This window comes from Silurus meridionalis, chromosome 8 (genome assembly GCF_014805685.1).
Source record: "Silurus meridionalis isolate SWU-2019-XX chromosome 8, ASM1480568v1, whole genome shotgun sequence".
NCBI lineage: Eukaryota > Metazoa > Chordata > Actinopteri > Siluriformes > Siluridae > Silurus > Silurus meridionalis.
This window is the reverse complement of record NC_060891.1, coordinates 16,755,909-16,769,250: the sequence shown is the minus strand read 5'-3', so window position 1 is coordinate 16,769,250 and position 13,342 is coordinate 16,755,909. Positions and strand designations below refer to the sequence as shown.

Genomic DNA, 13,342 nt, shown 5'->3' with positions numbered 1-13,342 from the left:
GTATGTTTTGGGTGACTGAGTCTATATGTTTAGCAAATAGTCTGACCCTGTGCCCTTGTCATAAGATGAACACTCCACACTGTCAGTGCTTTAGAGCATGCAGCTCATCAGAAAAATATTTATTTCTTGCTAGCATTGTTTCAGTTTGATGTTTATTCTCCACTCTGCGGTGTGTGCGCATGTATGTTTATTTTGAAGGGTGCCATTTGATAAGTGTACTATTACGAAAAGCATGTCCTGGATTTTGCCACCTCATTGTCTCCTATCAGGGACTGACCAGCTCTCCAGTGTCAGTGGTCAGGAACATGCATGCTGACCTGCCTGTGATGTATTACATAATACACAAACTCCTGTCAGATGCTACTGGGATGCATCTAGACAGAGAACTGTTTTGTGTCTCTTCTTTAAATAGTTTCTTACGCAGTCCTGTTTTTGTTAAAGGTGTTTAAGGGAAGGAAAGATGCATGAACTCTGTCAGTAGGTTTTTATTGTGTATTTTCTTGTAGGGTCAGTTATAAGAATATGCAGTTTGTGCTTTGTGGAGTCTTTTGTGCTCATCTTGTATATGTCTTAAGTGGGGAGAAAAATAGAAACACAGGCAGAAGTCTGCAAGAGAGTGAAACAAATTTAGAGCAGAGAGAGAGAGCGAGAGACATTGCAAGCGAAACTGGGGGCAGTGGTAGGAATGCCGAGCTGGGGCGTGGTGAGCCGCAGCTGTGCGGAGCTTGAGAGTGTGTGTCCTGAGCTGGAATGCTGGGACCTCCCTCAGGAATGAGCAGTTCTGCAGCCTCAGTGTCTCTGTGGGAAAGGAGGAGCAGTCCTGCTTCATACGTCCCTGACCTCCAGAGCTCATAACCCCAAAACACTGACTCACCACGAGTTACACAGAACCTCAGCCACTGTAGCTTACATTCCTCAGCTTTCTATTAGTAGGAAACACTGTACCTAATGTGCACTGCAATCTATCTATAACTCCTACATAATTTCCTGCTCTTAGGTAAGCCTGGTGAATGAGGCTGTGGGTAAAACAAAGTTGAACTGCATTAAGGCTTTATAAAGTATGCAGAGGAAGTCATTTCTGTGTAATGCAGAATGCATTCAGTTAATATTGTATCATCTGCAGATGTTTTCTGCCTGCAACAAATAATAAACAAACTCGTTGGAGATGGAGGATTTTGATTTGTTTTTCTCTTGTCATTCATATTTTAAAAGCTGTTGGATTATAGTGCAGTACAAGGGCTTTTCAGTTGGTTGCACATTTAATTTGTATAAAATTGTGTATAAACTGTGTATAAAATGATCAGTGTTGGAAATATAAACAAGATCATTTACTTTTAGAAATGAACAATTGAATATATTTAAGAATTTTAGTGCGATGCACCAATAATGAATAATATTTATTTGCCCTTGTGTTAAACCATTAAAATATACAATATTAAATTGTACTATCCCCAAGACACTATTAACTGGGCTTTGTTTGCATTATTTAGTCCCCTGAAATTTCAGTGAACATTTTGAAGAAAAAAAAAGAAAGCTTAACACCTGTTGAGGAAATGAGCAGTAATTGAGACAGGATGTGGTGTCAATATCAAGCCACATAAATGGAAGTGGTAGGCCACTTCCCCTTTTCTTTAGTTTGCATGGGAAATGATAAAGAGGAATTGTGGCTGGATGCTGAGGTGTGTGGGTGTGTGTGAGGGTTGGTGGGGAAGTGTAGTGTAAATAAGTGGTTGGCAGTGCAGACAGAGCTGTGTGACAGATCGTGACAGATCGGGCCAGAGGGTCAGTCTGTCGCCCTGTAGTCCTGCTGAGAACCTGCATCTAAGGCATGTGGCTTTCATAGGGTTTAAAAGAAATGCTGCTTTTCCACACACCAATTATCGCTTTATTTTATTCTTCACCTGCTGCCTTATTCTGTTTTGAACCTGCTGAACGATGACGGTCATTGGACCTTCATGCACACACATGCACACATTCATTCTCAGGTGCTTATTTTACAAATTATTCTCTATAATCGTATTTTTTGTTTTTCTTGCTCTTTACTTTTTTATATTTGATGTGATGTATGCATCTGGCACTTCTGTTTATTTTTGTGTAGAGATTGGAGATTTTTATTTTTCGCGAAAAATGTAAATAAAGTAAATGGGCCCATGGCTAGTTAAACAGTGGAAGATAAAGATCAAATATACTGGCATACATTATAAAGTACTTACACAGTGACATTCCTTAGGACAAGGAGGAAAATGACTGATTATCACAACAAGATTACTTTGAAGGGAGGAGCATAATTAATTCTGTTCTGCGACAGACACATTTTAGGGAGCAAAAGGGGAGCTCTGGAGCTTGCCTTTAGCGGTCACAGATTTAAAGACGGTATAAATGGTTAAAAAAAGATTTTCTTTCTTTGTTGAAGCTCTCGAGGTTATGCTTTCGGCATGCTTACTTTAGCTCCCTCTGTCTTGTTTTCACATTGGTAATGGTATGAAAAGCTCTGTTGCTCTGTCAAACTTTTTTCTTCTTCTCTGTAGACTGTTGAGAGATCAAGGGAGTGTAGTGTCCTCATCCACAGTGCCCTGTTTCTGTAAACACTACTTTAGAACAGATAAGAGTTGGAGTCACCTCCCCAGCATGCCACGATACACGAATCACACGCGCCTTAATTGGAAATCTCCAGAATTGCCCTCTTTTCTTTCGCCTCCCTATCTCCTCCCTCGTTCTTTCTTTTGTCCTCTTTTTGTCTGCCCCTCCCACCTTTTTTTATTTCTCTGTATTCCTCTGCTTTTCTGGTCTCTCTGAGGCAAAGAGAACTTACTCTGCCTTTATGATTTTGATTACTTTCCTCCTCATCATTTACCTTTCTGAGAATCACAATGTGTCTAGATTGTTTGTGGGTCTGCTTCCTCTCTGTGCTCACTGCCAATAAAACTGTGTTCCATGTCTTTCTCCTGAAAGTATGCCCATGTTTACATGCTCCAGCATGCCTCTGACGCTCATCCTAGCCTTCAGCTTGGCAGATTCTGCCAAATTTGGAAAAGCCTGACTCTGTACTGTGTGTGTGGCTGGATTTGCCAGAGTATTAACTGCGTCCTCATTTATTTTTGTTATTCTATTAATAGTGTATTTTCAAAAGTTTTTGTTTCCAGAAGAGAGACACAAAATGACATGTGGCACAAAATATTTTACTCTGGTGTGCAGACTCCACATAAGCTATGTGTTATAAGAGCCTATAAGAAGGGAGTTTGTAATTGTAATTAAGGGTGAATTCATCTCCAACCTGACCAATATCTTTATTTCGCTGTAGAGGTAATTTGCATATATATTGCCATAACATAGGGGTGAAAACTGCATGATACACTGACAAGGTTAGCCATATGCCTTTTTGTTTTGCATAACTGTAAAAGAAAAACGATTAATAGATTTAACACTTGCTGCTATTTAGTGGGTTAATCAAAGAAAAAATAAACATTCAGAGCATGCAGAAAGGCCTGCTAACAAATTGTTTCCTTTAACCACACAACACATGCAAATTGTATATAATTATTAGTAAATAACAGTAAAACCACAGACCATCTTCCAGAGTAGTGGGGGTTGATTTTTTTTCGAACAACAAATATGAACAATGTCATGTTGTAGCTCTATTTGTTGTTTAGTGTAGCACCAGGGTTCCGGAGGAACGTTGTCTCGTTTTTACTGTGTACCACTGTGTAGTAGAAATGACAATAAAAGCCACTTGACTTGACAAACATCTGCGGTTGTGTCACACATAAAGTAGTGGCATTGTCTCAATAATGTAAAAAAGGCATTTTGGTTAAAACAATGCCTACCCTAAATTTTTAAGTTAATCCATTTTTTTCATTTACTGCAAAGCATATTTTAAACATTTTTCATGGTGATATGTTCATGCCAGTCAACTTTAACATCTAATGTGCTGTGTGACAAAATGGATCTAACCAGTGGTTTGGATACAGGCTTGTTACTCCGCATGCTGGCTGGTCAGCTTATGCAGGAGGGAAGAAATTATTTTTTAACCAGTAATGCATTTTACTTGAGCTTACTGATCCTTGACCACACACACACACACACACACACACACACACACAAATGACATCTCCCCCTGGTAGAATCTAGCCACCTGCCCACCTGTGACACCTGATCCCAGCCAGCTCTTTACCACCTGCTTTACTTTGTGTGTATTATCTCCACGACACGGTTGTGCTCATGCACATCTATCCACAAGGTAAACTTTGGGTTCCTTCAGCTGAAATGCTATGCATTCACTGGCTTTCACATACCTAATTATAGGACCAGCTGTAAAAGATCAGTCATCTGTGTTAACTTTCTGCAGATCAGCTGTATTTCAGTTCATTCACCCCAACCCTGCATAATTAAAGGCTTTCTTCTCATGACATTCATTCAACTAAATGAATTAGGAATGTTGGAATACAGAATGCAGTCGGAAGAAGAACGATGTAGACCATATTAATACATAATTAATTCACATGGTTCATTAAATGTGTTAAGTCCATGGTTGTCTTAGCTTCATTAGTCAATGCATCACATTAATTAATGTTTGTCTGTAGATGATTGGCGATCGCTAAAGAGATGTGCACAAACGGCCCTGACCTAGGCGAAGGTGGGGGGGAAGGTAGTCAGGCCACTCACTTCCTGTGACCATATGTCTACCCAGTCAGTCCTAAGCAGGACTATTGAAGCATCTTTTAAGCTCCCTTTGTAATTTAGTCTTTAGTCTTTAAATTATGTTCCTCTTTTTACACATCATTGAAGAATTAGTGTTAATATTGTATTCACCAGATTGCCAGTAGTAACAGGAATGAAATATTCCTCCAGCCAATTGTTTGCCTGTGCATGTTTTATGAGCATGGAAATTCTTATTCACAAAGAGGTTTAGAATCATTATTTTGTGTGCGATAATTCAAGTGTAGTACTTCCTGATGCTTTAAAGTTAGTAAACCTTATTTTTACCTTACTATCTCTTTTATTTTAAAAAGCTTATATATTTACCCACAGTTGGAACCTGACAATTTTTTTACAATATTATTTTTATCATTACTATATTACTATTACTGAGGATCGTTTTTGCCCTTCCATGCCTAGAAATTGACAAATGTTTGATTTTCCATCAATCTTAAATTAAGCAAAGGATTATAAGGCCTCTCATTAATGAAACCGATGTCAGATTTTGCAAAGCATTTATCACAAATTACAAAGTTTTGTGATTTCACAGACTTTATGATTGAAATCACCTAAAAGAATAATCACATCAATGCAACGATCCCGTCTCTTTCAAACCATGTAACTTAAAAGAGTCACTGATGTAAGTTTATCGTAATTCTCAGCCCTAGAGAATAGGCAAATCCAATTTTTCCAGTTAATATTCTCAAATGCACTCACGCTAAAGCTGTGTGATATTGACTGTTTGGGCCAGAGCTGCCCCCTGCTGGAGTGCTTTGTTAAAGTGTTGTAGTGCTAGAATTTTTTTATGCTCTCAATGCTGAGTATTCAGTCATCTATTCAATTACTTTGACCAATGCATACAGACATTCTAAATATTTACCATATTTGTTGGACAAATGGCTCTTAGTTTTGCCACTGGTTTTAATGGCCACAGAAAATATATATTTAGTTCTTGTTTTTATATTAAAAATCTGTCTACAGAATTGTTTGAGTGTTAAAAGAAAGAAAGTCTGCCAAAACTGGGGCTTGTGCTATCTCGGTCTCTTAAAACTGCATGTGAATATTGCTCAGAATTCCCTTGGGGTGTTTCTCCAGTAGCTTTAGCCTTCTATAAACACTGAGGCAAAGTGAAAAGAACAGGGAAAAGGAACAAATAAACAGTCTACAATAAGGTGGAAATCGGAAACAATCCAAAGTACTATACAATCTCTTGATTTCTCTGGAATGCCAAATGTACTCAGCCACCAGCAAGAGGTGCTTTAATGTCTGTCTGTCTTATTTTAAATGCATATTTAGTTTTTGCATATTTAAGTGTATTTTAATGTTCTTAATGCCACCAGGTAAGCGACACAAACACCTGCTTATGTTGTAATTTTTCCTAGAATCCCCAACTGTGTTTTCGTTTTATTTCTGTGATTGTATCCATCTTTCTTCCATTTTTCTTCAGTTTAAGAAATACATTCCTGTTCTTTCTTTTGGTTGATGTATCTTGGAAAATGGGTAATAGTTAGCTTGACGTATTTGGGCTTTATAGACTGATAGACAAAACAGACATGAGTGTTCAGTTCGAGGTCTAAACAGTCGTATGGTCCATGTTTCAGGTTATGCGAAACATTTCTGTTTATATTTTCAAAGGCAGTAACAATTGTCATTACGGTGTTATTTTGTAGTCTTGCATAACCTTGACTTTTAAAGGAATTCGGTTTTGGTAGGAGTCCTGACTATGGATTGTTGTGCTTATTGTGTTTTGTTGTTTGAGGGACACTGAGGGCATATAGGGTGTTTTACTGAGTCCTGGGCCCAAAGTGGAAGTGAGTTTGAGGAGGGTGAACTAATGACCTAACTGCCTGTTAAACTTATTCTGGTATTGGTCAGAATCCTCACTTCATCTTCTGCATGTCTGATGCTTAATGATTGGTGTTCCATATATTCCATATATATAGAGATCTAGAATCCACCAGTTGTATATTGCTTTTGCTGTATTTGTTACTATAGTGAGTAGTTTATTCTGCACTCTTTTACAGAGACATCAAGCCAGACAACATTCTGTTGGATATGAATGGACACATTCGGCTGGCTGATTTTGGCTCCTGCCTCAAACTCATGGATGATGGAACGGTAAGGATGTACTCTCACTGCTAAAACGGAGGGATGTAAGATTTTGGAATTCTACCCAAAAGCTTCTTATGGAAGAACATTTCTTAACATGTGTTGTGTTGCTCCCTTCGTTGCTACGTGGATTTACATCGCGTCATTTCTCGAGAATTTAGGCAGTGTCCCAAACTCAACAAGCGATGCAGTTTGAAGTTTGGAACGTGGCCCAAGAGTTCTCGATAAGCGTTATTTATCATGCTAGTTGAAACAGGGAGAAAAGAATACACATAAAGGAGGGCCAGGCATTTTAGATGAATAATATGAGATTGAAATATAAAAATGCAGATGACCATCTTTTATTAACACTTTCTGTCCCTGAATAGTTGCTATCTTTTGCTCGTCACCAGGTAGTCCAGTTTCTTTTGTGCGCAGTGCAGACTCGAACAAAACAAAGCTATCCAGTTTAACCTTGAAGCTCTTAAAAAACAAAACAAAAAAAAAAAACCATTATTTTTAAGTATAGCAGATTATCAAGGCAAATGTAATAAAAAAAAAACCACTATACTTATGTTGGTTTTCTTGTTTGATAACCTGGCCCAGTCTGTGGTACAGATATCCCAAAGGAAAATGAGTTAGAAAATGCAATGTATTATTAGAAGTATATCTCCATGAAAAGTTATAAAGCATGTAGGAAACAATAGCTGTTTTATTACCTTTATCTAAGATTTGCTGTTGTTTTGTGGCACATCACAGACAGCTCGGCAGGATTTTCCCCTGTCCTTCGACAAGACGAGTGTGAGTGTGTGTGCGTGTGTCTTAGCATGCTTACACATGCGTGCTTAAAGCTGTTCACGTGTGGATGTATGTGTAGAGCAACAGTGTATCATGAGCAGAAGAATTTACTTTCTCACTTCCACAAATTCTTCCAGCTGCACACATTTGATACAGGCTTCACTTTGTCTGCTCTGTTCCATGATAGCAGAAAGGGAACTCCAGTCTAGGGCAGTCTCTCTCTCTATCTCTCTATCTCTCTATCGCTCTATCTATCTCTCTCTCTCTCTCTCTATCTATCTATCTATCTATCTATCTATCTATCTATCTATCTATCTATCTATCTATCTATCTATATATACACCTTTTAGCGTGTAGGCCTGGCTGATCTTTTTGTCTTTCAGAAATATATTTGCAGTTCTGTAAAATATGATTTTCCCATGGTTCCACTGGTTACATCCAATGAGAGCATGAACCACTGTGCATCAGCGTTTTGCTTCATGTCATTTTTAAGAGGCATTTCTGAGCACATGGCTTCTTGGACAAATCTTAATCGGCGCTGATTAACACACTTCTAATGGCTTTGCCAGCATTGTCTGTGTGCAAGTTGAAATAAAATGGATTTGTTGAAGGACTGGCAGCATAAAACTCTCAACAGACTGCCAGATCTTACAACACTCAGCACTGCTGATGCCTGCTATAAATGACCCTGTACTTCACCCCATTAAAGGATGCTATAAAATTATGAGGGGGGTGATCATGATTGTGAAATTGGATTTCATGGTTTGTAAAGATGCATTAAAGTATTTTCTTTGTGGCAGAATTATTTCATTGTGGCTCAGCAGTCTTTCTGCCTCTGTGTAAACATATCCTCCACTTTAGTGCTGATTGGTTTATGCGTTATCTTTTAGGTACAGTCCTCTGTGGCGGTTGGCACGCCAGATTACATCTCTCCTGAGATCCTGCAGGCCATGGAAGATGGCAAGGGCAAATATGGCCCCGAATGTGACTGGTGGTCTCTAGGGGTCTGCATGTATGAAATGCTGTATGGGGAAACCCCCTTCTATGCTGAGTCTTTAGTGGAGACGTACGGGAAGATAATGAATCACAAGGTAAGGGATTGTTATGAGCTTTGATTTAGAACATCATTGTATATTGTGCAAATAATTTTTTCACTCATGAAAATGTATAAATATTATTTGTTTCTTTATGCTACTTTTTGCTCTATTCTGGTAATTATTCTTTCAAATCATGGCCTTAACTAGGAGCGGTTCCAGTTTCCTGCTAATATCACAGAGGTGTCTGAGAATGCCAAAGACCTGGTCCGCAGGCTTATATGCAGCAGGGAGCACCGGCTCGGCCAGAACGGCATTCAAGACTTCAAGCAACATCCTTTCTTTTCTGGCATTGACTGGGACAACATTCGAAACTGTGATGCTCCATACATTCCTGAAGTCAGCAGTCCTTCAGACACTTCCAACTTTGATGTGGAGGATGACTGCCTCAAAAACACAGTGTGTTATATTTTCTTTACAGTGTTCCTATTTATTTGTATTATAGTGTTTATTAACCATAAGTAGTATCATGACTTGTGATCAATTAACCTGAGTAAATTTTAGATGTTGCAAAAGTGTTTTCCTGAACTGTTTAATTGTGCCCAATTTCTTTCTTTCTTTCTTTCTTTCTTTCTTTATGTCCAGGAGACAATGCCTCCTCCATCTATAACAGCCTTTTCTGGACATCATCTTCCATTCGTCGGCTTTACTTACACTAGTCAGTGGTAAGCTTAACAATCACCATTTATTGTATTCTCATTTTGGCAGAGAAATATACTCTTGCACAAAACAAAAAATTAAAATAGGATTGAGATGTTGTTTTTTCCAAAGATGAACAAATAAATGCTTTTTTATGTACTTGTTGTCAGTGGGTAAACAATTGAATCCAATAAGGTCTTAAACAGAATTGACACATTTGACGGCCTCTGTCCACCAGCTCTTTATCTGATCGTGGGTGTCTGCGCGAGTGTGCACCAGCTGTGCAGATGGACATGTGTGTACAGCGCAGCTTAGAGGAGAGCCTAGCTACTGAGGCATATGAGAGGAGGCTTCGCCGTCTGGAGCAGGAAAAATTGGAGCTTAGCCGCAAACTGCAAGGTCTATTACATAGTAATCACATTATCTGAGGTGCACTGTATGTTCTAATATTAGTACTGACTCTTTTGGTAAGCATGTTTAACCATGTAGTTTTAAATGACATTTAATAATGTTAACCTTCATCCATTCTTTGGATTTTTATTTTTGTAAAGAGTCCACAAAGACTGTTCAAGCTCTGCAGCATGCTGGAGATGCTCCAGGCTCTGCTAACAGAGAGTTTGAGATAAGGGGCCTTAAAGAGGAGATTGAGACTTTAAAGAAGCAGATAGCAGGTAACGAAATGTTTCTATAACGTTTGTTATGCCACATAGTATATTCTTCCTGCAGTCTTTCCTGTGATTCTAAATGTATCTTTGACTGGGTTTCCACCCATTTTTACTTCGTCATTCCTCAGACTCTGGTCACTTGGAGCAAAAGTTGGAACAGGCCAGTGCAGCCCGCAAAGATCTGGAGGATTCCACCAAACACATCTGCTCTCTTGAGAAACAGATAAAAAGCATGAAACAGGAGAGGGAGGACATGCAAAAGGTACAGGATTATAAGGCTGCAAAAGAACCTTATTTGGCCACCTATCTAGGCTTGTCCGTAACTGTGTAATTCCTTTTTACTAGAACTGTATCTTTAGTCTTTACCTCTTTTTGTAGGAGCTCAATGAGTCTGCAGAGAAGCTGAAGGTTATGGGGAAGGAACTGAAAGAGGCCGACAGCCAGAGAAAGCTAGCTATGCACGAGTACTCTGAGATGAGTGAGCGATTGACAGAGCTGCGTTCACAAAAACAGCGCCTCTCTCGCCAACTACGAGACAAAGAAGAGGAGATGGATGCGCTCAACCAGAAGCTGGAGGCCCTGAAGCTAGATTTGCGCAAAACAGAAAGGACAAGAAAAGAGGTGGGTAAAACTCTGAGACTGTCACACTACTGTTTTATCAGATCTGTCAAATAAATACAATGAGACTTGATTGTGTATTGGGTTATTTATTTAAGATGGAAGCCCAGGCAGAGGAGCGTGCCTCGGAAGCCCAGAAAGAGAAGAAGTTGAAGGAAAGCAGTGAAAAATATAGCAGACAGCTAGAGGAGGAATTGGCAGCAGTGAAGGTTTGAAGCATTTCTCCGCATTTTCTTGCATTCACTATTTAATTTAACCAAAGTAATGCTTTTTCAATCAAAACTGTATGTACCAGATCCTGTACAATTACCGTAAACAGTAATTTAAACGTTTCCCTGTACTGAGAGTTGAACAATTACAAGCGCCCATATTGCATGTTTAAAGGCAGTTGCTCTAGAATGCTTTCATGGCGTGTTTTACATTAGTCATTGGTGTTTATCTTTTTAAAGATGGGACTTCAGATAACCATTTCACTGTACCCTATCTAGAAATATTTATTAATTAAATTTGTTTTACTTAGATATTTATGAAATAACTGCTTCATTAGCCCAGAGGTCAATTGTGAACGGTTTTTACCTAACTGCAAAAGTTTGTGTCTCTCCCTCGGACTTCTCTGTATAGAGGAACTTGTTGACATTATATGATCTAATTGCGGTAGACAAATTGTACAAACAGTCTTCTTGTTCGAGAACTGGGTGTGTAAATTGTTGTGTGTTTTGGAATAGCAAAAGCAGGCAGGTCGCCATCCTGCTGCCGGAGCCCCTGATCAGCACCAGGAGCTCTCTAAGCTGCGTGCCGATCTGGAGAAGAAGACAGTGTTTTATGAGGAGGAGCTGTCTCGCCGTGATGTCCAACATGCAAATGAGCTAAAGAGCCTAAAAAAGGAGCTCCATGATGCTGATGCGCAACATCTCTCTTTGAAAAAAGAAATAATGATGTTAAAAGACAAACTAGAGAAGACCCGCAGAGAAAGGTACAGCACCGGTGTTAAAATCCACTGTGTGCACATTTTTCTGTATGGTTTTTAAATGGTACAGTCAAAGTCGTTTTCATTATAAAAACACAATGTTCTAAAGAGTTGATAAATGCTATGTCTTCTCAACCCCGCAGTCAGAATGAAAGAGAGGAGTTTGAGACGGACTACAAGCAAAAGTACGAAAGGGAAAGAGTGCTGCTGATGGACGAAAACAAGAAACTATCAAGTGAACTGGACAGTGTAAGCAATTCTGCTCATGTCCCTTTGTGACTTTTCTTATTTCTGCCTTGCAGGCACACACTAGCACATCAAGCTCATATTATTCATGTCTTTATTCAGAACATCATGTTCTGTTTTTTTTTTTTTGTGGTTATAACGATGTGATCAGAAGCATGACTGGTGGCAGTGCTGGAGTACTAAGGGCAGCCAGCCTCTTTTGATTTACTTTGTTAATCAAAGGAGTTCTTGTGCATCATAGTGTTTTCTAGACATTCCAGGCAGGCAAAGCACATACTGGGACACATGGAAAGCTTTATAGAGAGCATGTGTATGACGCACTACCCCTTAGACTGTATACTTGGACAGCTCATTCTGGCGTCAGGATGCCTGGCTGCATTAAGGGGAAAAAAAATGAGTGAGTGCGCTCGAGCACAATATCTTGTCTTCTAAGTTCCCACATATGGTGTCCCTATACCCCAATGCTGTATGGTTTACCACAGGTTATTTCACAGCAGGGGTGTAAAGAGAAATGAACAGTGGCTTGGTCAGTGATAATCTGGGAATTAAAAAAAAAAAATACAAAATGCTGCAATTATTGTGTGGTTTGCAAATATACTGAAATCATTCAGACATAATAAAGCATGAACAAATCTCTGTGAGCTTTCACTGTGTTGCCGCTGTCAGATGTTCTTAAGAAGTCAGTCGGTTGTAAGCAGAATAATGCAAATATTGAAAGTGAAATTTGAGACACATTAGCACCCTGTGCTCACTGCAGAGGATTGTTGCTCCAGTCAGTTCGTTTTACAATGTGTTTGCATGCTTCACTGGCCCTTTAAATAAAAGTCTACATCAGTAAGCCAACATGTTTACACCAGATAGGCAGAGCGGTGTCTCTATAGATTGGATTATGTTTATGAATGGAACCATTTTTAAAAGAGGGGGCTAAGGGGACCGTCCGTGCAGAATATCAGTGACACAGAGGCTTTGGATTCTGCTGCGCTCACCTTACAACATATGTGACACAGCTTATATTAACATTCTATAATTTTTTATGGGAGGTATTCTTCTCTGAACAGCTTGTGTTTCTGGATTATTTATTGTATGCAGAGCCTCTGACTGACGCAGTACGGATTTACTAAGTGAACATTAGTAGTCCACGTGAGGTTTCAACAGAACTTGTGATGCGTTTAATAGTAAACGGACAGTAGTCAAACCCTCTCCCAGTTGTGTGTGCATATTCATGAATTACTCCAAGACTGTGTGCTTTTAAAATGCTTCTAAAGAGCAGTTTTCTATTTCTATATACCGGGCTTTATATTCTTATCATTCATTCTTAATCCTGCCTTATATATTTTATTGGTTAAATATAATTCTACTTTTAGAGAGACTAAAAATAGCAATTGGAGAGAGAATGCGAGCAGGTACAAAAACCTGGTAACCAGTGCACTTGTTGGAGAGGCTTGTATTGTTCAATACATTTTAAATGTAAGCAATTTTCAGTATCGCGCGTTATTAATTAAGTATAAGATTTAATGACTTGAAGAAGGAGA

General features: G+C 39.0%; 1 protein-coding gene across 1 annotated transcript in view; it reads left to right on the top strand.

Annotated features, from left to right (window-relative positions):
- cdc42bpaa (CDC42 binding protein kinase alpha (DMPK-like) a) overlaps positions 1-13,342 on the top strand; it is a 45,510-nt gene that overhangs the window by 17,693 nt on the left and 14,475 nt on the right. Inside the window, 11 exon segments of the mRNA XM_046855307.1 lie at positions 6,720-6,813; positions 8,472-8,672; positions 8,826-9,074; positions 9,261-9,340; positions 9,553-9,713; positions 9,866-9,985; positions 10,108-10,241; positions 10,358-10,600; positions 10,696-10,806; positions 11,323-11,570; positions 11,708-11,813. Coding sequence (XP_046711263.1) covers positions 6,720-6,813; positions 8,472-8,672; positions 8,826-9,074; positions 9,261-9,340; positions 9,553-9,713; positions 9,866-9,985; positions 10,108-10,241; positions 10,358-10,600; positions 10,696-10,806; positions 11,323-11,570; positions 11,708-11,813 — 1,747 coding nt within the window.